At 56.0% G+C, this 24,178-nt stretch overlaps 3 protein-coding genes across 17 annotated transcripts in view; 1 reads left to right on the top strand and 2 right to left on the bottom strand.

Annotated features, from left to right (window-relative positions):
- LRRC74B (leucine rich repeat containing 74B) overlaps positions 1 to 4,332 on the bottom strand; it is a 17,410-nt gene extending 13,078 nt beyond the window's left edge. For 9 of the 11 annotated variants that reach the window (XM_073889625.1, XM_073889628.1, XM_073889629.1 and 6 more), the window contains exons 1-4: positions 4,177 to 4,332; positions 3,602 to 3,744; positions 3,062 to 3,194; positions 1,910 to 2,116 (exon numbers count right to left, since the gene is read on the bottom strand). In XM_073889625.1, the coding sequence (XP_073745726.1) occupies positions 1,910 to 2,116; positions 3,062 to 3,194; positions 3,602 to 3,744; positions 4,177 to 4,327 (634 nt within the window). In that variant the 5' untranslated portion in view covers positions 4,328 to 4,332. The remainder of the gene's footprint in view (positions 1 to 1,909; positions 2,117 to 3,061; positions 3,195 to 3,601; positions 3,745 to 4,176) is intronic. The other 2 variants (XM_073889627.1, XM_073889631.1) reach the window with 2 other exon arrangements.
- Positions 4,333 to 5,906: 1,574 nt separating this feature from the next.
- On the top strand, positions 5,907 to 16,196 carry P2RX6 (purinergic receptor P2X 6). Of its 5 annotated transcripts, none has more exons than XM_073889587.1 (12): positions 5,907 to 6,035; positions 6,798 to 6,948; positions 8,272 to 8,343; positions 11,233 to 11,308; positions 11,508 to 11,601; positions 11,683 to 11,763; positions 11,847 to 11,988; positions 12,070 to 12,179; positions 13,498 to 13,591; positions 13,681 to 13,746; positions 13,927 to 14,004; positions 14,092 to 16,196. In XM_073889587.1, the coding sequence occupies exons 1-12, from the start codon at positions 5,980 to 5,982 to the stop codon at positions 14,173 to 14,175; spliced, it is 1,104 nt and encodes a 367-aa protein (XP_073745688.1). In that variant the 5' UTR covers positions 5,907 to 5,979; the 3' UTR covers positions 14,176 to 16,196. The 5 variants fall into 5 exon arrangements, with proteins under 5 accessions (XP_073745688.1, XP_073745686.1, XP_073745687.1 ...); XM_025857310.2 differs by having other exon boundaries at positions 5,980 to 6,113; XM_073889585.1 differs by having other exon boundaries at positions 13,681 to 14,004.
- A 481-nt stretch (positions 16,197 to 16,677) lies between these two features.
- Positions 16,678 to 20,484, bottom strand: SLC7A4 (solute carrier family 7 member 4). The gene is made up of 5 exons (XM_025857308.2): positions 20,455 to 20,484; positions 18,717 to 19,738; positions 17,598 to 18,238; positions 17,223 to 17,331; positions 16,678 to 17,115 (listed from the first exon to the last, which is right to left on the bottom strand). The coding sequence occupies exons 2-5, from the start codon at positions 19,696 to 19,698 to the stop codon at positions 16,925 to 16,927; spliced, it is 1,923 nt and encodes a 640-aa protein (XP_025713093.1). The 5' UTR covers positions 19,699 to 19,738; positions 20,455 to 20,484; the 3' UTR covers positions 16,678 to 16,924.
- Between the last annotated feature and the right edge of the window lie 3,694 nt (positions 20,485 to 24,178).

Below are 24,178 nucleotides of genomic sequence, written 5' to 3'. Positions count from 1 at the left end.
GAAAGAAAGAAAGAAAGAAAGAAAGAAAGAAAGAAAGAAAGAAAGAACAAACTAGCCTGCTTGGCCAGAACCCACTGCAGCAGGATGCTTTGAGCACCTTGGAGAGCTCCCTGCAAGGCAGCTGCAACTCTCTGTGCTACCTCCCCTCTGGATTCCAAACCCAGCCCTGGGTCTGACACCCAAAGATTATCAGGCACAGGTATGTACTTTCCCCCTTCCTCAGACACTTCTAGGTCTGGGAGGAGAGGGTGGTGGTCCCCAATTTGTAGGGAAGTCCCTTCTTTGCTGAACAACTTGAGGGTGAGAAGGTTTCTCTCCGTACATGAATTGGCCTCTTGAAATTCCAATGCTTGGACTTCATGACCTCTGTGGCCAGCTACGACGTAGGTGCTCCCTTCACCTTAGGTCAGATGGGGAGATTGAAACCCAAGCTCTTCACCCTTCAAGGGAGTCAGGCCCAACCACAGATTCCCACTTGAGGAAACAAAATGATCCTGCTGAGTTTGTCCTTTTCTGAGCTGAAGACCTCCCTAACACATATTTGCACAGCTTTCATGGGGCCTTAGCGTCCTGCCCTCTCCATCCTGGCTGCCTCTCTGGTGTTTGCCTTTTCACCATGAAGGCCCAGGGGGACATCTATACTCAGTTTGTTGGAAGTCTGAAATGATATTATTTATTTATTAGAGAGAAGGAGAGAGAGAATGAGCAGAGCGAGGAGCAGAGGGAGAGGGAGAAGCAGACCCCCACTGAGCAGGGAGCCTGACGAGGGGCTCTATCCCAGGACCCTGGGATCATGACCTGAGCTGAAGTCAGGTGCTTAACTGACTGAGCCACCCAGGCGTGCCCCTGAACTTCTCTTTTAATTTCACACTCTCTCATAATAATTTTCTTAAAAGGTAAACGGGTTCTCTGGCAGTTAAATTCTAAGGCTGATCCTCAAAGACCAAGGTTGGTACCATCCCCACTCTAAGCTGCTTGAGACAGGACACTGATTCCCAACCTTTCTTGATCAGACAAATCTCCTAGGGCACCCATTAAAATGTAGATGCACGGGCCTCGCTCCACCAAGCTCCACCTGGCTCGCTGAACCATTGTGGTTCAGCAGGTCCAGGGCCCAGGAATCTGTGTTCCTAACCCAGGGTCCCAGGTGATTCCTATAATTGATTGGAGTCGTTGAGGTCAGACAGGTAGAAGTGCATGCTCCTAGCAAAGCAGATAGCCTGTGCAAAGGTCCTGGGACAAGAAAGTGGTGAGATCAAGGAATCCCATCAATGTCTTCCACAGTGCTAGCAATAAAATCTTCATGCCTTTTGCCAAGATTTGTAGGCCTACAGCCCTCCGCCGCCTCTTCAGCTCACAGCATAGCCCCTCTCTCCTGGCTCACTAGCCCAGCCACATCGATGTCTATCAGTCTGGGAAATAAGCCTGCATGTTCACTGTTCCTCTGCTTGAAATGCTCTCTCCCTGGTCTTACTATGGCTTATTCCTTCCCACCCTGCACATTTCAGCTTAAATGTCATCTCACAGAGCCCTCCCCAGCCACCCGTCTTAGGCAAGGGTCCCCATTCATCTCTAGAATCATGCCCTATTTGTTTATTTTGTGGCACCAATAATTATGGAGAACTATCTTGTTAATAGGTGTTTCCTTGAGGCCAGGGACTCTGTTTTGTTCACAACCAGGTCACTAGTGGCGAAATGAGCACCCAGCACATGCAGTAGCAGGCAGGGGCAATCTGTGGAACAGATTAAGAGTTCTGTGTGGAAGGGGTGGGAGAGGGGCAGGCCAAAGTGGGACATGGGAAACAGGAGCCAGAGTACAAATGTTCAGAGTGGTGCTGCCAACCTCCACCCGCCCCTGCCCCAGGAAGATGGGCTTGAGTGCCCCATGGTGGCCCTGGCTGGATGTTACCTGCGTGGTCAGTCAGCTGGTTATAGCTCAGGTCCAGGGATTTCAGTCCCGTGTGGGCCAGCAGGAGTTCAGCAAGGTACTGGGCTGCGTGTTCCTCCAGGCTGTTCCCTGCCAGTTGTACCTTCTGCATGGTTAGGTTCACCGTGAGGGCAGCACAGATCGCCTGCACTCCCACCACTCCCATCTGGTTCTCCGACAGGTCCACATCTAGGGTTTGGCAGCACTCCTGCATCAGTGGGATCCAAAGCCAGGCACCACCTTCTTCCACCTTCCTCTATCCCCTAAACCTCCAGGCCTGAGGCAGCGGAGGAGGCGATACAGCTGGACTATCCTGGGGTTGCACGGTGACTCTGCCTCTCATCAGCTGCACCCATCCCCGCAGGCCCCAGGCAGCTTCTCTGATGCCCACACCCTCTCCATGCATCCACGAGCTTCTTTGTCTAGCGGCTCAAACCGCCTACTTCATGGTGCTGTATAGGATACCTGTGAGGGCGAGGCAGCCACCCCGTGGATGATTCATGCCTGGCAGCAATATAACACACCCACAGACGTCTTCACCAATGAATTTCTGGGAACTAGCAATGACAGCCCAGGTGGCCATGCACAGAGCACGTATGTGAGCCGGGCACCTTGGTGAGCCCTTCATATGCGGTTTCATTTCATACTTAGCACAGCCCCAAGGGCTAAGTGCTACTGTTGGGGCCATTTCACAGATTGAAAACTAAGGCTCAGCAAGGTGGAGCAGCTTGCCTGGGGCCCCCTTGCTCATCAGTGGTAGAGGTGGCGTTTGCATCCAGCCCCACTTCATTTCCACCCAGCCCTCCACTGTCTCACATCGCTTATCCCCTGCCTCTCTGTTGGAGGACTCTCTCATCCAGCATTTAGGCAATAGGAGGCCACCATATGCAGGGGGTTGCTGGCCAGAAGAGAAAGGGAGTGGGGGGAGGGCCGGGTGAGGAGAGGAGTAGTATCCAGCGTTGGGGGCACCACAGAGAGTCTACCTCCACCTGCACCCACCCCACCCTGTGATGAGGCCCCTGCCCCAGCAACACCAACAGGCCCCGGGTGAGAAGACCCAGCTGTGGGGGAGCCCACACCCCTCAGGAAAGGGAGGACTCAAATCTGCCCACCTGCCCCACGCTCAGCACCTACCACAGATAGTGCTGCTTTTGCTCAGGGCACCTGCCAGAGCCTCCACGCCGGCCCCACAGAGCCCATTGTCTCGAAGGTCCAGCCGCTTGACATAGGGATTGGAGGTCAATGGTGAAGCCAGAGCCCGGGCACCCTGGGACAAAGAGGGGACTGGGGGACCTGGTCCTTCCCAGGGGTGAAGGCCCCAGACACAGCTGGCCAGTACCCTGGTTCATTTCCAGGACTCACCCCACCCAGTGCCCTCCAACTAGAAGGCCCTCCCCTTCCCACATGCCCAGGGGACACCTTATCCCTCTAGGCTCCACCCAGATCTTACCTCCTGGAACCTTCCCTGACCGACCCCCCCAGCAGGTTAGGGGCCCCCTGCAGACCCTCCAACCCTTACACTGAATTTTGTCATAGCCCTGATCCCACCTGTCACCCAGAAGTGGGGATGGGACATGTCTGACACAGAGCAAGGCCAGGGAGTATGTGGTATGGGCTCAGGAAGGGGCCACTCCTATGGCTGCTGCCTCTCTCCAGGGGTCTCTCCAGGGTTACCTGGGGCCCCAGGCCATGGTGCCTCAGGTTCAGCTCTGGGGTGCTCACTTGGCGCAGAAAGCAGGAGGCAGGCACACCACTATGGGCCTGGCAAGACCTCAGGTAGACGGTGTCTTTGACCAGTCCTCCAGGCCCATGGATACCTGATAGGAGAAAGGGAGATGATGAATGTGGATCCCTCTCCAGACACAGTCGCCTACTCCCCTGCCCTGTGTCACCGTGCAGACTATGTTCCCCTCTAAACAATTCTAAGTTCTATACATTTATTAGCTTAGTTGTTCCTGTGGGTTGGGAAACCCAGCCCTGATCCTATTTCGGGGTGGGACACCCCTTCTTACATTGTTTGGCGGAGTTTAACATCACTCACTTTGGAGGCGTTTTCTAAAGGTGCAGCTCCTGATGCCGCCAGGAGCATTATGGGGAGGGCACGGGGTCAGCTGGAGGGGCCGCCCGCTGTCCCGAAGGTGTCCCACGGAGGGGTGCGCTCCCTGCTGGACAGGGTTCCCTAGCCCGCTTGGCCCCAGCCTGCCCCCTCCAGCCCTGCGGGAGAAGCGCCCTAGGTGAGGAGACAGCACCTTCCATCTCCCGGTCGGAGTCTGAATCAACGTCCGAACACTCCTCGGCCTCCGGGGCCCCTGCAAGACGCCCAGCGGCCGCTGCCACCCCTTCCTCCTGCTCTTCCTTCTCCCCGGACCTCTTGCAGGGAGCCCTCATCGTTACGCCCATTTCTCAGTCGCAGGCACTGAGGCGGGAACAGGGCGGCCAGCACCTAGAGCGTTGCCCGGGGATGTGGGCGGACCCTCCGGCTGAGTTGACCAATCGAATGTGGCGCACAGCGAACGGGCGCCCGCTACAACCAATAGAGACGTGCCTCCGTTGCAGTCGCCCGGGCAACCCGGTGTTGTTGGTTGCTACAGAAACCGCCGCTGGCGTGGGCCGACCTTTAGCTTACTCAGTCTGGGCAGATATGAGAGCGTGCGCCGGGGTTCCAGCATCGCCCCCACACCTTCCACGGACTGGGGAACATGGCTGACTCCAAAGCCTGTGCTTTTTGTCCCTACGGCCTGCGGGCGCACTGCGCAAGAGAGCCTGGGGAACCTTGCAAAGCCCGGTCACCCTCCCCTCTGGAACCAGAGTCACGCTCTCACTCCGTGGCTGCCAATTCTCTCTCATGCTCTAGCGTCGCATATACTGCTTCCTCCACCAGGAACATTCCTCTCCAACTGTGCTTGTTGAATTTCAGAATCTGCAAGTGTCAGCTCAGAGGTCACTTCTTCTTGAAGCTTTCCCTGACCCCCCGCCCCCGGGGCTCCTGCAGCCCCCAAGCTGCCCTCTCACAGTACCTATTGATGGGGGAACAGAAGGCAAGCTGACGACCAAGCCGAAGCCAGTACCCTACAACCCCCCACCCCCCTTTGGGATATATGTGACATTCCTCAGGCACTCCTGGCTGCCCTAAAGGAAAAACAAATGGTTAACTGATAGAGATCACAGTCTTGCAGGACAGGAGTCTCCCTCAGTTTACAAATGTCCTAGTGATTTACAAGGAAGAAGCTTTCAATAGCCTAACTTCCAAGAGACCCATAACTCAGTTTCCTGAAGCCCTAACATCACCCTCCCCTCCATAAACTTAAGGGAGGCTGAGGCGCAAGGAAATGTAAATAAAATTGAGTTTCTTCTGAACCTAAAGCGCACTGACAAGGACATGTGATAGGAGGAATGTAACATTCCTCCAGGAAACTCCCAACTGTCTTCATGTTAGTGCCTCATTAGAGGGAAAAACAGCAGTGGCTTGACAATAACCAAGCCTCTAGTATCCCGAGAGTCTTTAGCAAATGACAGTCCTTCTGGACACCCCCTTTGTCCTCACCGCCACAACTCCTGAGTATGTAATCAGCCCCTCCTCAAGACCACAGGGCAGCCCCTCTTTCTGCCCACAGGGCCTGTCCCCGTGCTTTAATAAACCTCCACTTTGCACCAAAGGCGCCTCAAGAATTCTTTCTTGGTCGTCGGCTCCGGACTCCACCCCACTGAACCTCACCTATATTCCAAAACTGCATCACCTATGACACTTGTCATCTCCTCCTCCCTCCCTCCCCCAACGAAGTGAAGCCAGAGAGTAGGGTTGCAGAGGCTTCTCCTCTCTGCGGGGGCCCTGGGCCCCCTCAGAAGGAGAGGGTGGGAGGTCCTGGGCAGCCAGGGGTTGACTCTGAACCCAGGGCTGGGGGGTGGCGGCTGGATCCTGTCCCCAGTGGAAGTGTCCCTTTAATAGCTTGCTGGCCTGGGCCGGCTAGGGCGCCTGCTTTACCTCCCATTCAGCTGTGGTTGCTGCCACTGTGCTGACTCATGCGCCCCAGCTGCCCGCAGGAGCTGGAAGCATGGGCTCCCCAGGGGCCTTGGCAGGCTGGGGGCTTCTGGATTACAAAACGGAGAAGTATGTGATAACCAGGAATTGGCGGGTGGGCGCCCTGCAGAGGCTGCTGCAGCTTGGGGTTATGGCTTACGTGGCAGGGTAAGAGAAAGACTCCTGGGCCACACTTGGCTGGGGGGATAATGACTCGGCCTGCTGGGCGGAGGGTTGACGGTCTGACTCTTCAGGGGCTGAGCTGGTGGTAGCAGAGGGGAGCAGGTTGGGACAGGGAGGAAGTAGGCAGAGGGAGGATCTTTGTCTGTCTAGAAGCCAGTGGCTACAAGAGCAAGCTGTGGGCCTGGGTCCTCCTGTGTGCCCACCTGCTTCCTTTCCTGGGCCTTGTTTCCGGGTCCATATTGATCTCTGGGCACAGAGTACCCACGAGGCCCCTGGTGGGGCAGGAGGTATAGTCCCTGATGCTTGGGAGAGCTGGGAGACCACCAGTTTTAACTGGGTCAGAGGAGTCTTTAAGGAGGACTTGGGCCTAGCCAGGGCAGGGGGAGGGTGTTGGCTGGTGAAGGAGGTGGTGGTGGGCATCTCCAAGCCCATGAGTGCCTGATAGGGGACACCCATGAAAGGCACTGGCTGTCTGATCATGGCTGGAGCTTCTGGCCTGTGCAGGGTGTTTGGGGTGGGAAATGAGGCTGGAGGGGAGGCAGGGGCCCTGAATGCTGGGCTGGGAGCCTGGAGGGTGTGTGAGGAGAGAGGCCGAGAGGGCGGGGCCCGCTCTGCCACTGCTCACCGTGGACCAGAGACAGGCCACACTGCCCACCGCTTCTTCCTAAGGTGGGCTCTCCTCGCCAAAAAAGGATACCAGGAGCGAGATCCGGACCCCCAGATTTCCGTCATCACCAAACTCAAAGGGGTTTCGGTGACCCAGATCAAGGAGTTGGGTAACCAGCTGTGGGACGTGGCGGACTTTGTGAAGCCACCACAGGTAGGTGCCTTGGTCCTGCTGCCAGGCAGTAGCACCTCTGACACCACCTTTGCGGCGAGTGTGTGTGTGAGGGGCATGTGAGGCCCGAGCGGGGTGCTGGCACCGCATCGGGTCGGGCTTGGGAAGGGCCTTACAGAGGAGTAGTGCCTGGATGGGGCTTTCCGGGATGTGTAAGAGGTTTCCAGGTGGACAAGGAAACAGAACAGGAAGCCAGGCCAGAGGAACTGTCTTTATAAGGGCTGCCCCTGGAAGAGTGGAATGCTTAGGAACTCAAGGCTGGAGCTTGAGGGTGGGGCAGGAGAAGTGGAGCGGACCAGGGTCTGGAGCTTTCGGAATGCTCCCCTCCCTGACCTGGAGCACGGCTCCCAGGTGCTCCTCCTCTGCCCCCTCCCACACAGCATTTCCAGCTCCTTCTTCCCCCACCCAGATTGTCCACAGCTTTGGTTTCTACCTTTATCCTGCCAATGCCAAAACTGTAGCCCCAGTGACTGCCTGCCCCAAGTGCCACCTGCCTCCTGGGTTCACACCCACCACGTCCAAAGAGAAATCGTCTCCCTCTCCCGGGGTGGCCTCTTTTCATCCAGTGAGGGCCAAAGCTGGACCTGTGCCTCCCTTCTGTGCATACTCTGTCTCCTAGCAGTGTTCACTGCTGCCTGGGTCATACCTCGATGAGGCTGTGAGCTTCTAGTGGGTCCCCGGTGCGCGCTGCCCAGCAGCCAGCCTGAGCTTTCCTATGTGATATCAATCAGAGCCTGCCGAACCTTGTTTCCACTCTGGGAAGACTCCCTTTCCATGGTGGTGGCCACCAAGTCCAGATCTTCGCCACTGTCACACCCGCTGCCTTCTCTCCTTCCTGGGTGTGCATTGCCCCAAACTTGCAGAGCTCACACATGCAGCACTTGGGTGTCAGCCACCCGGCCTGTCCTCACCCTCCCTTTGCCCAGGTGGAGCTCATCCCCTGCTCCTCTCGCCCCTGACCATGCATGCAATTGAGGGGTCCACCTCCCCCTTACCTTGGGCAGGTCCCCAGTCCAACTCAGCTCTGGATCTTCAGTGCCTAGGAGCAGGAGGCGCTTGGACAATTCTGGTTGAGAGAATGAGTATGAACATGAAAAATACACTTGTCTCAAAGAGGCAGCTGTGGGCTTCTCGAAATGGCCAGAAACCCAGCCAGCCTCTTATCTCTACTCCAGCTGGCTTCACTGGAGGCACTTTCCTGACTTGATCGGGCCAGGACCCTTTTCCCCACCAGCCAAGCTGCCAGTTCTGGCCTCTCCCTTTGGGGGAGGGAAGCAGGGACCAACCCTGACGCTTGTTTTCTAGGGAGAGAATGTGTTCTTCTTGGTGACCAATTTTCTCGTGACGCCAGAACAAGTTCAGGACAGATGCCCAGAGGTAAGGCTGCCCAGGAGCTTCCCAGCAGGTCCCTAGTTCCTGTGCCAGCCCTGGGTCACCAGCCATGTACCCCGTTCTCCTTCCCACATAACCGAGGGTTCAGTATGTGCTCCTGTATCTCAGGCACTGGGCTAAAACCTTTTCGTGAATCATTCCACTTAATCTTCACAAATACCCTGCCTGGTAGGAATTACTGTGATCCCAGCAAGGTAGACTCACGTGCTCAAGGCTGTCCAGCCTCTGGACCTCTGAGCTGTTTTCTGGAGCCTTCCACCATAGCCCTCTGTGAGATGTCCTGGCCCTTGCCGTCCTGGTCCCACCTCTGGGCACCCTTCAGGTTGTCAGTGTAACACACAGAATTGGGTACAAGGCTCAGGTGAGCTCTAATAGCAAGAGGCTAGATCACCTTCTTTTTTCCTCTTTTTTTTTTTTGTAAGATTTATTTATTTATTTTTAGAGAGAAAGAGCGTGAGCAAGTGTGAGCAGGTGTGTGTGGGGGGGTAACTGGTGTAGAGGGAGAGAAAGAATCCCGAAGCAGGCTCCCTGCTGAGCGAGGAACCCCATGTGGGGCTCGATTCAAGGACCCTGAGATCATGACCCGAGCCAAAATCAAGAGCCAGCCTCTTAACAAACTGAGCCACCCAGGCGCCCTGATCATCTCCTCTTTTCTATGCTCAGTCTCTATTAATGTGTCCCAAGTCAGCTTCCGTTTTTGTGGCCAAACAGCATACTCCTGCTGATGCTGAGCTCAGGGTCACTTATGATCTCTGGATATTTTTCACTACAACTGTGGTCACACCAGAGTCTCTCACTCCCTATTCTTGTCTATTTCTCATCCAGAATCACAGGTTTTCCGCCTGAAATCTCAACTTTTCCCCTTGCCCGAGGGTGTCCCACAGATCCAGTGTCTGTCACAGAGCACACTTACTCTTCTCTCCTGCTGTGGGTTTTTTTCCAAAAATATTTTTACTGTGATAAAATACATGTGACATAAAATTTACCTTCTTACCCATTTTTAAGTGTATGGTTTCCAGCTGTGGATTTTGTTTGAGCAGTTGGCACCCAAGACATAGCCCTGGAAGCCTACCTCTATGGTGACCTCTTTTTAAAATCCAGGCTAACATTTAATTGCTTACGGGGCTGGAGAGTACCTGTGTGCTCACCTGTCCCCTATGTCCTGGTTGTTGGTATCACCACAGATGCTGGGGGTGTCACATGTCCCAGGCTGGCCCCATCCGCAAAGGAGGTAAAGCATGTGCACAAAGGATGTGCAAATGCACATGATGTCTTTCTTTTCCCAAACGTTCAGAAGACATCTAATTAATGTTGAGTGTGTAGGCTGTCCTGAAATTTTGCTGAAGCCATCATTCTGCGTTTTCTGGAATCCATGTGATTCCTCTTTGCCTCATGTCCTGGCTTTGAGCTCTTCCCATGAAACTTCCAGGGCTGGGAAGGAATTCATCAGATCTGACAACATGACTTCCTGAGACTAGCCAGCGTTCCTGCCATCTCCTCTTGGGGTCCTGGTCACCCAGTCCCTCCCAACACATGCACTGTTCTTCTTGGAGAGCCCAGCCTCCAGCAAATCCCTGCTGAGCCTCGGGGCGGGTTGTGTGTGTGGGTGGGTGGGTAGGGGGCAGGCCCGATGCTGGGGATGCAAAACTCCACTGCTTGTATCTCAAGCAGCTCCTGCCTAGGCAGCCCAGCCAAGGAGGCAGTTCCTGGGATGCGGGCAGAGCCCATAGCTGGAGACCCGGCGAGGCATGTCTGCCGGCCCAGGGCCTCAGGAAGGGTTTCCCACAGGAGGAGACTCAAGTGGGATCTTGAGAATGTCCAAGCAGAGGGAGCTGTGTGAGCAAAGGCCCCAAGCTATGTGAGATGAGGCACCTCCGGGGTCACCTGCTTCAGAGTGGGGTTGGAGCCTAGATTTGGATTGAGGTGGCAAGGAGGTAACCCGAGATCTCAGGGCCCTGTGAATTCTGCTAAGGAGCTGAACTTGATCACAGGAGTGTGGCGGAGCCTGAGATGGTCTCTGCTGAATGAATGGAGGCAGATGACGCAGAGACCAGGCCCTGTGGTGGTCACCATGGGGTCCGATTGGAGGAGATGGCAGCCCAGCCGGTGGGGGAGAGGAGGGGTGGACTCAGGACACAGGTGGCCCTACTCTGTCCTCTGCCCACTTATCACAGTCCCCACCCCTCACGGTCCCACTGTCTCATTTGGCCTAGGGTCCCCGAAACCTTCTTGCCACCGTGGCACTGGGCTTGTGAGCCAGGTGACCCGAACCATGGCGTTCATTGTCGGCCTAGGGCGGAATGTATCTGTGAGAGTGTGCTTTCCTCTCCAGGCTCTAGGGCCCCCAGAAAGCTTGCTACCTCCCCCTTCTGACTGACCCCTAGAATACTGTGAGCGTGCAGGCGCTAATGTCCCTGTTTTATGGAAGAACAAGCAGTGTGTGTGGTCCTACCCACTTCCCTACCCAGACCCCTCCAACCAGGGCCCTGGCCTCTGTTCCCCACACCCAGTGCCTCCACCCTGGCATGAACTTGACCTTCCCAGAGTCCCTTCACCTTCCCTGTTCTGTCATCTGAGTCGGACCAGAGGATCTGGGCCTCCGGCAGGGAGAGAACTATCAGGAAGGAAGGAAGCTTGCTGTGCCTTGGAATACAGCACCTGAATCCCTAGCTGGCCGGGGGGCTGCTCGCTACCCTCCTCTGACCACCTCCTTTCATTTGTACCCTCCAGCTTTCCCATGTGCCCCCCAAACTCAGGCATCTCTATGGGGCTGAGGCAGTGGGGGCCACACCTGTGTCCCTGCAGGCTTCAAGGCTGGGTCACAGAGGGGAGCCATACCCCGGGCCCTTGGCAACTCTGCTTTCCCCACCTCAGCACCCCTCCATCCCGCTGGCTAATTGCTGGGCCGATGAGGACTGTCCCGAAGAGGAGACAGGGACGCACAGCCACGGTAACTGTGGGCCCTGTCTTCCAGTGCCTCCCCTGGGTGGGGTGTCCAGGGGCTGGGCTGGGACCCTGGGTGGCTCTTGAGGGCAGGCCTGGTGGTGCCTCTGCGTCTCTCCTTTCTGTCAACGGCCCCCTAGCCCTACCCCCGCCCCTCCCCTGGCCCTGTGGAAATTTGAGGGCCTGGAGTTTGTCTTTTTTTCAAGGCATAAAAACGGGCCAATGTGTGGAATTCAATGGGACCCACAGGACCTGTGAGATCCAGGGCTGGTGCCCTGTGGAGAGCGGCACCGTGCCCGTGTAAGTGTGTCCCCCGCCGCCCCCTCCGGGACAGGGCCCCAGAACCGCAGAGCCTGCCCTTCACTTCTGCTCTGCCCGCAGGAAGCCCCTACTGGTCCAGGCAGAGAACTTCACCCTGTTCATCAAAAACACTGTCACCTTCAGCAAGTTCAACTTCTCCAAGTAAGCGTGGGTGGGTCCTGCTGGCCCCAGACCCTCCTGGTCTCCTACCTGGCCTGACCCCCGTCCCATCCCCCACCCCCCAGGTCCAATGCCTTGGACACCTGGGACGCCACTTACTTCAAGCGCTGCCGCTATGACTCACGCTACAGCCCCTTCTGCCCCGTGTTCCGCATTGGGGACCTCGTGGCTGCGGCTGGAGGGGTCTTTGAGGACCTGGCATTGCTGGTGGGTCCACGGGTTCCAGGAGGGCTCAGGGAGAGGGTCCGGAGCCTATGTGCTGGTGAAGCAGCGATGTGCCGTGTGCAGGGAGGTGCCGTGGGCATCCGAGTCCACTGGGATTGCGACCTGGACGCTGGGGGTTCCGACTGCCGGCCCCACTACTCCTTCCAGCTTCAGGAGAGGAGCTACAACTTCAGGTGCGGCCCCCACTGCCCTCTAGCTGCTCCTTGGCCAGGTCACCCCTCCACCCGTGTCCTCCTGTGGCAGCCAGGACCCACCACACGGCGGCCCACCCCTCCGGGCACTCCACTGTGTGTGCAAGGGGGGCCCCAGGGCCAGGAGGGGTGTTCTCAGCCTCTCTCCTTATCCGGTCCCCCTCTGTCCCCTGACACTCCTGCCCCCCCGCCCCCCCCCCCCCCCCCCCCCCCCACCTCTAGCATCTCCCTCCTCCGCACAGGGGCGTTTCTTTTTTACTTTTGCCTTAGGTCTTATCTAAAAATTCTCAGAAACCTATAGAAAAGTTCAAAGATTAGTACTGTGAACACCCGTACCCATACACCCTTTATCTGGGTTCTCTAAGGGGTTTTTGTTTTGTTTTGTTTTGAATTTTATTTTTTACCATTTTGCCACATTTGCTTTCTCTCTCCCTCTCTAGAGTAAGCCGGATTTATTTATTTATTTATTTATTTAGATTCATTAAAATATTTATTGCGATTAAAAGTGATTAAAACTTTGTCAAAGAGGTGAGGCAAATGCACACATCATAGAGAGCCAAGTGTAAGGGGTCTCTGAATCACAGCAGTCAAAAGAAAAGTGCTTTAGGAGATCAAGAATGAGATTGCTTCCAGCTGGATATATGCAGACAGATTTCAAAGGGAACTATTTGAAAGCGAGTGCCAGAAGAATGAGGACCTTCCCCACGTGACTGCTGTCGCCTTGTCACACTCAAGAAATTTAACATTGGCAGAAGAAATCTAATATTTAAATTTCCCCAACTGTGCCAGTAATAGTCCTGTATCTTTTTATCTTCCAATCTGGGGATGCACTCAGGGACCTTGCATTGCATTTACTGTCGCATCTCTGAGTCTGCTAAACAGACCTCCCCCCCACCCTGCCAGTATCCTCCTGCCACTTCCTGTCCCCTGGTCATTGTCACGAATATGCACACAACAACCACCAGGCCTAGAGGTGATGCCCCTTGATGTCCCCTTTACCCTTTAGACTCACACAGCTCAGGGCTTGCCTCCCTCCCTGCCCTCACCCCCCCGACCAATGCCTGTGTAGGGACCCTTCTGTCCCCTCTGTCGCCTGAGCAGACAAGGAGCTTCCAAGAGGCGGGAGGTCCCAGTTTGCTTTTCCCCTGTGTTCCCAGCAATGACACAGGGTTGAGACAGCTGGGGCTGGGGGTTTATAGAGTCAGTGGACGTTACCCATCCAGGCAGGAGGCCTGGAAGGGCCGGGCCAGCCCAGGAGCGGCAGCAGAGCAAGACACCACATTTTCTTTCCTGCCCTCAGGACAGCCACTCACTGGTGGAAGGCCTCAGGTGTGGAGGCCCGGAGTCTGCTCAAGCTCTATGGGATCCGCTTCGACATCCTCGTCACTGGGCAGGTAGGAGGTGCTGCGTGAAGGCAATGGGGGGTGGGGGTGGGAGGGGGAGATAGTCACAGCCCTAGAGGCTCAGTCCAGGTCGGTCTCAGGCAGGGAAGTTCGGGCTCATCCCCACGATCATCACTCTGGGCACTGGAGCAGCTTGGCTGGGTGTGGTGAGTCTGGCCAATGTGGGCTCCCTCTGGCTACAGCGACTGTGTACCCAGGATGGCCCAAGTGCACTCCAAGCACCCCGACCCCCACCATGCATGATGTTGAGTCTGGGGGTGAGGGCTGGGGAGGTGGCCGAAGGGCAGGCTGAGGGCCAAGACACAGGTCTGCCCCGCCTCTCCCAGATCACCTTCTTCTGTGACCTGCTACTGTTGTACGTGGATGAAGAAGCCCATTTCTACTGGAGTACCAAGTATGAGGAGGTAGGCTGCGGGCCTGTCCGGACCCTGGGCTCGGCTACATTTTGGAGGATACTGACCAGAGCCCTGATCTGATGTTCTCATCTGCAGGCAAAGGCCCCGAAGGTGACCACCAACCCTGAGCAGACAGAGCCAGCTTCTACACCCCCGCACGTGGCTGCCCAGGTGTCTTAGAGGGGGCCCAGTCTGGGAACCAGACACCAACACCAGAGTGGCCCATGCCCAGGCTCTGGCCCCCACTCACTGGCCTGTTCCTGAGGCTGTTTCCTGCTGGTTGCCGGGTGGGGACCCCATCTTGGGGAGCTGCTGGATAAAGCCCCAGCAGGACCAGGGTCGGGGGTGGGGGGAGAATTACACCCTTCCACTCCCAGACAGACTGACCCTTTCCTGACTCCAGCTTCAGCAGGCTGCTGCCTGGGGGGCCACAGAAGCCAGTTTTGTAGAGACCTGCAGCAGAACAGGAGCCACGGAGAAGGGGAGACCCTGGGGCACCCATGTGGCAGGGTAGTGGGCCAGTGGGGCTCCTGCTGTGTCTAGGTCTAGAGAACTCTCTCCCAGTCCCCGTCAGCAGTGTTCCCAGCGGTGGCCTGCTCACCAGCTGTCAGCAGCAGCCCTCCCACTGGCTGTGGCAGACTCCAGCCTCCAGCCCCCCTCCATCTGCCAGCACCTCTAGCGTAGGTAGAGCCCCTCCGTCTCAGCTGTGCTGCACCGGGGGCTGTGCAACCAAAGTCTGAAGCAAGGTAGAAAGAAGCCTGACAGGAGGGGTCAGGCTGCTCTGGTGTTGGATTGCCTGGGGCAACCTACCCAACTCTGAATGAAGAGTGAGTAGGCAGATAATCCAACCCCTACGGACCCCCAGGCAAGGACACAGGCACCCTTTGGTCTCACACCGGCCCAGTTGATGAGCATCAGCCCCTCCCTGGTGGTGGCCCTCAGGCTATGGGGTTTGGGATAGGGAGGAGAGACTGGAGGGCCTGAGTTGGTGGTCACTGGGTCCTTTGGGATCTTCTGTAAGGCTCCTCATTAACCACCCCTCCCCAGCCCACCCCTAGAAACTGCTCACTGGAGCCATGGGGGTAGGGAGGCTGTACATCTGGAATTCACTGCTACCCAAGGTCATAGCTAAGAACCTGTCAGGGCATCTGCTTGTCCCAGCCTGAGGCAATTGCATTCAGGAGACCTTGAACATAACCCTAGGTAGAGCCCAGTGGCTGGAAGGAATGTCCCTCACAAAGGACACAAAGGTGCCCCGCAGGCTGGCTTGGTATCTTTCTGGAGTCTGATTCCTGCCTGCTGGAGAATTTCCCCTGTCCCAGAGTCCCACAGTCAGGAGGGGAGGAACAGGGGCTGCAAGAGCCAAACTCCCTGTGGTCCCAGGGCAGAGGCAGGAATTTGGGAGAACCCACCCGAGGGAGGCAAGGGCCTTCTCTCTCATGGGTCCCTGGTGACCAAGGGTGAGCTGGCAGCTTGGCAGCGGAGCCACAAAAACCAGTTGGGGAGGGCCAGGGCTGGGGCTCAGGCTGGGCTAGCATCTGGAATCATCTGGCACCTGGAGCCTCAGCAAAGCCTTGGGGTCTCCACTGCTTCTCAATCCCCAGAGACGTGTCCATGGGGAGGCAGGTTCAGGAGAGCCAAGGTGAGAGAACATGGCTCTGAGGCCTGGTTATTGGAGTGGGGTCACATGTACCTGGTTGTGCTCAGGGCTCTAAGTGGTCATAGCTGCAGAAAGTCAAGGAGTAAAGCCTGCTCAAACCAGCAGCTTCCTGTGTAGTCCTTATAGGCAAGAACGGGGAGTTGGAAGCATCTATGATGGACATAGCATGGCTTTAGGGAGACCAGTGGGGAAAGGGGAAGGATGGGCCTGCGGACCCCCACCTCACAGCCACCAGCTGGGCTCAGCGGTACTTGGAGCAGGCCCAGGCCTTGTGCATCCGTACGCAGGAGTGTATACCATACATGTGTGTAATATCCTAAGCCTTTATCGCAAAGCCCTTGAGGGAAGGGGGAGAGTACCAGCTGTGACAGCTAGACAGCTGTGGCCAGGGCCTGAGGCTGGAAGCAGCAACACGTTGCCTCAGTCTGCATGTGGGTGTGCATCGTCAAGGTGGCCATGCAGGCACGTGCCCCAGAGGAGCCCTGGGCAGGCCTCGGGGACAAGCTATGCTTTCTGGGAGCCTTGGGAACCCAGGAGGACCCTGGAACTCCACTGCCCTTTGTAGGTGACCTTTTTGGGGCCCAGGTTCTGCTCTCTGGATCTCCCCCTCCAAGGGACATGTGGGGAGCCTGTGATGGGGGGAGCCTGACTCTGCCCTTTTCATGGTCCCCTCCTCTCCTGGTGTGTGTGTGGGTGTGTACATAGCTCTGCTCTGAGCTGGGCAGAGGGCACCAGCCTGAGGGCAGGACTCCAGGGCCCAGGCCGGTGGTGTCTCTGATTCAGGGTTGTCCCAGAGCTGGTGCCTCCCTCTTGCCAAAACTTAGCATCTTTACTGTGGTTTGGGGACAATCCCCTGGTTCTTGGGGGGGGGGCAGGAAAGCACTCAGCTCCACAAGGAATGAAATGGTGGACACAGCAGCAGGGCACGTGGCTGGCCAAGACGTTATTATTGTGGATATCTGGGGGCTGTGGGCCTCTCCCCCGCCCACCCTCACCCACCCCAGCCCACCCCACCTGCCCAAATAGCTGGAGTTGCTCATGAACAGGAAGGCGCTGGACAAAATATTCACCCCACCAGCACTGGCCATGGCCCACTCCCCCAAACCCAAAACTAGGCACTTGGGCTAAGGCCCCCAGGTCTCGAGGACCTCTCAGCATGAGCAGGCCTACAAACCTGAGCTGGTTCAGATAGAAGGGACTCCCAGCCCCTCTGGGCTCCTGAGGACATGGGGGAGGGCAGAAGGCGTACGGACAGGCCTCCAGCTCGATTCATGGACTGGTGGGCTGCTCTGTGGGGCTGGGCTCCTGGGTAGGCACCTGGCTGGTGGGCTGCACCGTCTGCACCGTCTCCTCCAGGCTGGTGCTGGGGAACACCACGTAGCGTGTGGTGGTCAGCTCTGGCGGCTCCCGCTCGTTCTCTTTGCTGTGCCAGATGCCATAGCCAAAATACACGGCAAGTCCTGCAGGAGTTGTGAGAGACTGAGGGCCGGGTCCCAGCCCTGCTTGCCCTCCTTGCCTGTCTTCTTCCTGTGGCCCACCCAGGGCCCCAAGCCTGGCCCCCACTCACCGATCAGCAGCCAGATGGAGAAGCGCAGCCAAGTCAGGTAGCTTAGCTTCAGCATGAGGCAGATGTTGAGAAGGATGCTCAGGGCTGGAGTCAGGGGCACCATGGGGATCTGAGGGGGCAAGAACGGGGGTGGGCTGGACTGCAGGGAAGGTCTGCTGGCTCAGGGTCTGATTTCTCAAGAGTCCACAGAGCCTTTCTCCATCTCTGGAGATTTGGGAAACAAGAGCCCACTTGCCATGCAGAAAAAGAGAGGGAGATGGGTGTATGGGCCTCCCCCACCCTGTGAACCCTGGTTCATCCTGGCACAGCAGAGGAGGAAAGGGCAAAGAGAGCTAGCTGGGCTGATAGCCAGTGGGCATTGGCTGGGGGAGGTACCTGGAAGGTGTCTTGCTGGCGCTGTTGCTGGTGGGCCCCCAGGACGAGGAGGCTGAGCAGAAATGCGACGGAGCTAAGCAGAAGCAGCAGGATGTAGCCCCAGTATGGGAGGTGCAGGGCTGAGTCCCCGAAGACCAGTACACAGTCCAGGGTGATGGCCGAGGCCACCAGGATGCTTAGTGCCCACGCCACAGCAGCTCCAGGGCTGCACCTACCTAGGAAGCCCAGGTAGGGCCTCAGAGCTGGCCGCAGCTGCCCAGGCTCGGGGGCTGAGGCCTGCTCGGTGCCCACCAACTGTATGTGGTCTGAGAAAGAGTGGTACTCTTTGACCCTGGAGCCAGGGCTGGCTGGGCCTGGGGAACTGGATGCAGGGGCCTTCTGGAAGCGTAGCACAAGAATACTGGTGGCCACGAAAGTGTAGGCCAGCAGCGTGCCAATGGACAGGAATTGGACCAGTGCCTCAAGGTCCAGCAGCAGCGCCAGGAAACTCATGAGGCTCCCAAACACAATGATGCCCGCCAAGGGCACCTGCGTCCGGGGGTGCACTCGGGCAAACACCTGGAAGAAGAGCCCGTCGACGGCCATGGCATAGACGATGCGTGGCAGGGAGAAGAGGCTGCTGAGCAGGACAGTGTTCATGGCTGTGGCAGAGGGTGGGGGACTGGTCAGCATGGTGGAGAGGCCCACCAGGGGTCCCTGCTGGGAGGCAGAGCATGCACAACCCCTTGGGAACATGGGCATGAGTTTGTCTGGGATCTCAGAGTGAGCCTGAGTGTATGTGGGTGTTGGATTGTTACCCCACCACCCCCACCCCCTCCACAAGGAATGGGACACCCTAGTTTAGGTGACAGGCCCATCAGAGAATCTGATGAGGGCTGAGTCCTTCTCCCAGGAAAGGACCCGGAAGCGCACTTTCAGAACTGACATTTTAGGTACCATTGGGAGGGGGCAGTGAGTAGGGCCCTCCCAACAAGCCTGGGTGGAGAGTCAAATGATTAGCCCCTTCCTGGACCCATTACGTAACTAGTAACAGACCCAGATGGGGACGTGTTCCCCGGGAAGCTTAGGGCAGGGCCCCACTGCCCTGTTCACTCCCACCACGCCTGAAAGGCCCCTTACCGCAGATGGAGCCGGCTGCCACGATGAAGCCTGCCCAGCTGTAGCCCCGCCGATAGAAGGCGTCGGCGAGTGCGGAATCAGGGTTCAGGCTGTGCCACGGCACCATGAGGGTGAGCACGGTGGAGACAAGGATGTAGGCACCAGCTGCCAGGCCGAGCGAGATGGAAATGGCTATCGGCACAGCTCGCTTTGGGTTCCTGGCCTCCTCGCTGGAGGCGGCAATGACATCAAAGCCCACGAAGGCGTAGAAGCAGGTGGCGGTGCCAGCCATGATGCCGGAGAAGCCGAAAGGCGCGAAGCCCCCCTCCTCGGCACTCCAGTTGTGCGGGCGGGCCAGGATAAAACCCAGGATGATGATGAAGAGGATGAGGACCAGGCTGACCACGGAGAAGGCGTGGTTGAGCCAGGAGGAAACTCGGGCTCCACAGGAGATGAAGGCGGAGGCCAGAAGTATGATCCCAGCAGCCAGGAAGTCTGGGTAGTGGGCCAGCAGCGGCACCTGCCAGGTTCCAATGTGGGCCTGGGTGAAGTTGTGGATGCGGTGGTTGAACATGGAGTCCAGGTAGCCACTCCAGGCACGGGCCACAGCTGCACCACCAATGAGGTACTCGAGGAGCACGTTCCAGCCGATGAGGAAGGCCCACAGCTCACCCATGGACACATAGGTGAACAGGTAGGCAGAGCCCGTGCGGGGCAACCGGGCCCCAAACTCTGCATAGCACAGGGCTGACAGCAGGGAGGCCACGGCGGCCACCGCGAAGGACAAGAGCACCGCGGGGCCGGCCATCTCCTTTGCCACAGTGCCTGTGAGCACATAGAGGCCGGAGCCCACCATGCCACCCACGCCCAGCAGGGTCAAGTCCAGCGTGGACAGGCAGCGCCGCAGTGACGTCTCCATGGTAGACTCCTCCAGTGGCTTCAGCCGGTTCAGCCTCTGGCAGAAGCGTGCCAGGCTGGCAGTGCTGGGCAGCCCCCTGACCATGATGGGCAGCTGAGAGGAGCACCACGCCAGCTGCCGGCACCTACCAGGGCCAGAGGGGAATGACAGGTTGCCCAACCAGGTATTAACCAGGCTTCAGTCTGCTCTGTTCATCCCCCTGGGGACCCAAGTGCCTGCATAGCTAGCTTGCCTGAGGGCTGGGATCAGTCAGGAGTGGGCAGGAGGTCACAGGGAAGAATGGCAATCCTGTCTGCCTCTGGGCAGGTGAGGGAGGCTTGTGCAGCTGGACCTGGGCGCTTCTGGGGGAGGGGGGTGGTAGCTGAGGGTGAAAAGCGCGCAGCTCCAGGAAGCGCGGTTGGGAAACGCTCCTCGGTCCGGCGCTCCTCGGTCCGGCATCCGGCATCCGGCATCCGAGAGCAAGGTGGAAACCCCAGGCTTCCCGGGAGCTGGGCCGGCCCTCCAGGACCCGGAACAGGAGGGGCTCTGCTGTCCTGGACGTGAACCAGGTGGCCACCTGGCCTCAGACAGTGGCACTCACCACCACACACACACACACACGCACACACGCACACACCGCCCCGAGGGACCTGGGTATCTGCGTACCCGGCGGCCAGGAGGCAGGCGCTCTTGGCCCAGCACCCCGAAGCCAAAGCTCTGTGCCCTGCCCCCGCCCCGACAGGCCACCGCCGCCACGGTCACCGCCACCCTCCGGCCGGCGGTGCCAGTTCCACCCGGGGATCCGAGGTTTTGCCTCCTCTCCGGCTGGAGCATGTCCCTGCAGTAGTCGCTGAGACTCACCTGCTGTCACTGCGGCCGCCGCTGCGCACGCTGTAGCTGTCCTGCCTGGCTGACGCCGCCTGCGCGCAGAGCCCGCCCCCAGCCCTTCTGCGCCGGAGCCAGAACGAGGCCCCACCCACCTCCCTGTCACACAAGCACCCAGATAGCCCACCGTACCCATACCTCACACGACGGAGACCTGAACGTTTCCCAGATCTAGGGAAGTCCTGTTACTGTGTCTGGTTCACAGATGAGGAAGCCCAGGCCACCAGGTAAGTGACTAATCCAGATCACTGGGGTGGCCTTGGGAGGCAGGCAAGTTTAAGGACGGGGTCTGGAGGGATCTGGAACCCACCCGCTTGCCATTGCTGCAGTAACCCTCCTTGATTCTTCACCTCCGCACAGCTGGGCACCATCCAAGTTCCCCTCCCCCAACATTGGGGCGTTTGGGGGGCTGCAGGGAGTCAGGCAGACCTCTGGTAAGATGAGGGTGTGGGTCTGGCTGAGTGGCCCCAGGCAATCCCTGACCTGTCCTGTACAGGTGGCAGTAAGCCACCTTCATACATTGGCGAGGGAGTGCAGAGCTTTTGGGAGTGTTCTGTGAGTTGGAAAAATTCATACTGGCTGCTCTGAGCCTTGTCCTAAAAGGTGGCAAAATACAGCCTTCCAGCTCAGGGTACCCCTGGGGCCCTTCAGATGCCAGTGACAGCCCCTCCTGGCCTAGGAGCTCCTGTCAGGCTTAGAGAACCCTGGGGGACCCCAACAGCAGCTTCCCACTTGTAGGTATCCATGAGAGGTCATATGCTGAGCACCTACTCCATGCCAGTCCCCACACCACAGAGAGTCCCCATGTCCCATCATATAGCCATTGCAAATTCCCCTCAGGCTTACTTATTCCTGGGGCTGAGGGGTCTTTGTCCTTCTGCTCTTTCTACTTTTTGAAAGTGAAAAAGTTGGTGTGACATGGTGTTAACTTGTCAGCAAAATGATGACAATCCATGCAAGCAAAGCAAAACCAAAACGGATTTTAGGGGTACCTGCAGCCACTCTGGATCAATGAGCTAGTGACAGGATGGTGGACTCCCAGACAAGATGGTGCCACTTGGAACACTCTGCCTTGTCCAGCCCCCTTGATCCCTTCTGAAATTCGGCTGATGTTGTCTTGAAGAGCTTCAGATGGGCTCCCACTTCCTACAGGGATGACATCTCCCTTACCTTGCTCCCCCTTGGCCTGAACATAACTGAGCAGATGTTTCTTGTCCTGAGATGCCTCCACAAAAATCTAGAAAAATGCATTTCAACCCAAGAGACTGGGGCAGGTTTGTAACAGAAGCTCCCCCAAGGCCTTAACCACCACCTCAGAGCTGGTATGCGGTGTTTCAGAGAACTGATGTTTTATCCATCCAGAGAAGGCTCTCGCCACATATATGAGTACATATTTGGGGGCAGACATGGTTGACACAGTGAATTGTAACTTTCGGGGATATGACTGGGCCAAGTTCTGGGACCCCATTGAACAAGGCAGTTACAAAGAGCAACCTGATGAAGATGCAGTGAAACTAAAGCACCAAAAAGAAAAAAGAAGAAGGAAGAGAAGGAGGGGGGGAGCACGGGAGGGAATACCTCCTCACTTACTCTACAAAGCCAAAGGCATCACACCAAAGAAGAACTACAGACTACTACCTGTTATGTATATAGACGCAGACTTTCTCAACAAAATACTAGCAAATTGAATCCAGCAACATATAAAAAGGGCCAAGTGGAATTTATCCCAGGAATGCAAGTTAACATAGGAAAATCAAGCAATGTAACATGCCATACTAATAGAATAAAGAACCAAACCACATGATCATCTTAACACATACAGAAAAAAAGCACTCAACACATGAGGAATAAAAGAACATCCGCAGCCTGCTATGAAAAACCTTTGGTGGGACGCCTGGGTGGCTCAGTCGTTAAGGGTCTGCCTTCGGCTGGGGTCATGATCCTGGGGTCCTGGGATTGAGCCCCTCATAGGGCTCCCTGCTCAGTGGGAAGCCTGCTTCTCCCTCTTCCACTCCCCCTGCTTGTGTTCCTTCTCTCGCTGTGTCTCTCTCTGTCAAATAAATAAATAAATCTTAAACAAACAAACAAACAACCTTTGGCTTATATACTCAATGGTGAAAAACTGAAAGCTTTCCCTTATGATAAAAAAACAACGTAAGGATGTCGGGGCACCTGGGTGGCTCAGTCGTTAAGCGTCTGCCTTCGGCTCAGGTCATGATCCCAGGGTCCCGGGATCGAGCCCCGCATTGGGCTCCCTGCTCGGCGGGAAGTCTGCTTCTCCCTCTCCCACTCCCCCTGCTTGTGTTCCCTCTCTCGCTGTGTCTCTCTCTGTCAAATAAATAAATAAAATCTTTAAAAAAAAAAAAGAACAACATAAGGATGTCTACTCTCATCACTTGTACTCAACATTTTACTGGAGGTAGTAGCCATAGCAATTAGGCAAGGACATGCTATTAAAGGAATCCAAATTGGAAAAGAAGTAAAACTATCTCTAGTCACAGATGATACATGATCTCATGTATAGAAAATCCTAAGGAATCCACCCAATGAAATAACTAATAAACAAGTCCAGGAAAAGTGCAGGTTACAAGAGCAATATACATAAATCAGAGGATCTAATGTATAACGTGGTAACTAGATTTGACAGCACTGTATTACATAATTGAAATTTTCTAAGAGAGTGGACCCTAAATGTTCTCACACAAAAAAAGTAAATATGTGATGTGATGGATGTGTTATTGAACTAGATGGGAAGTGTCCTTTCACGGTGTTTAAGTAAATCAAATCATTGTGATGTCTGCCTTAAATATCTTACATTTTTGTTAATTATAGCTCAATAAAGCTGGAAAAAAATTCCAAAGTCAATTGTATTCCTATACACTAGCAATGAATCTCCAGAATGAAATTAAGAAAATAACTCTGCCTGAATAGTCTCAAAAAGAATAAATATATTTATAAAGACATTTAGAATAATATGTCAATTATATCTCAAAAAAGCTGGGAAAAGGGATGCTTAGAATAAATTTAACAAAAGAAATGCAAGACTTGGACACTGAGAACTACTAAACATCATTGAAAGAAAGTAAAGAAGACCTAAATAAGTGGAAAGACATCCCATGTTCATAGACTGGAAGACAATATATATATATTTTAAAAGATTTTATTTATTCATTTGAGAGGGAGAGAGAGAGCATAAGCAGGGGGAGAGGCATAGGGAGAGGGAGAAGCAAATCCCCCGCCGAGCTGGGAGCCCGACATGGGGCTCGATTCCAGGACCTGGAGACCATGACCCGAGCCGAAGGCAGATGCCCAACCATCTGAGCCATCCAGGTGCCCCTGGAAGATAGTATTGTTAAGATGACAGTACTCCCCAAATCTGTCTGCAGATGCAATGTAATGCCTGTCAAAAGCCCAATGGCCTGTTTTGCAGAAATTATCAAGCTGATCCTAAAATTTATATGGAAATGCAAGGGACCCAGAATAGCCAAAACAATGCTGAAAAAGAAAAGTTGGAGGGGCGCTTGGCTGGTTCAGTTTGTGGAGCATATGACTCTTAATCTCAGGGTTGTGAATTGGAGCCTCATGTTGGGTGGAGAGATTACTTAAAAAAATAAAAGAATCTGGGGCACCTGTGTGGCTCATTCAGTTAAGTGTCTGCCTTTTGCTCAGGTCATGGTCTCAGGGTGCTGGGATTGAGCCC

The sequence above is a fragment of the Callorhinus ursinus genome, unplaced genomic scaffold, assembly GCF_003265705.2.
Source record: "Callorhinus ursinus isolate GAN/ISIS: 27379988/994484 unplaced genomic scaffold, GSC_fseal_2.0 scaffold110, whole genome shotgun sequence".
In the NCBI taxonomy this organism is placed as follows: domain Eukaryota; kingdom Metazoa; phylum Chordata; class Mammalia; order Carnivora; family Otariidae; genus Callorhinus; species Callorhinus ursinus.
The sequence above is the reverse complement of the archived record's forward strand: the minus strand, read 5'-3'. Positions and strand labels throughout refer to the sequence as shown.

What these genes read in the sequence shown, in the direction of transcription:
- P2RX6 (XM_073889584.1), top strand. Translation starts at nt 5,980, where the DNA reads ATGGGCTCCCCAGGGGCCTTGGCAGGCTGGGGGCTTCTGGATTACAAA. An exon ending in GACAGGGACGCACAGCCACG is followed by an intron (nt 11,309 to 11,507) that starts GTAACTGTGGGC and finishes CTTTTTTTCAAG; the next exon opens with GCATAAAAACGGGCCAATGT. An exon ending in GGAGTACCAAGTATGAGGAG is followed by an intron (nt 14,005 to 14,091) that starts GTAGGCTGCGGG and finishes TCTCATCTGCAG; the next exon opens with GCAAAGGCCCCGAAGGTGAC.
- SLC7A4 (XM_025857308.2), bottom strand. Translation starts at nt 19,698, where the DNA reads ATGGTCAGGGGGCTGCCCAGCACTGCCAGCCTGGCACGCTTCTGCCAG. An exon ending in GGCAGCCGGCTCCATCTGCG is followed by an intron (nt 18,239 to 18,716) that starts GTAAGGGGCCTT and finishes CCTCTGCCACAG; the next exon opens with CCATGAACACTGTCCTGCTC. An exon ending in GCCAGCAAGACACCTTCCAG is followed by an intron (nt 17,332 to 17,597) that starts GTACCTCCCCCA and finishes TTGCCCCCTCAG; the next exon opens with ATCCCCATGGTGCCCCTGAC.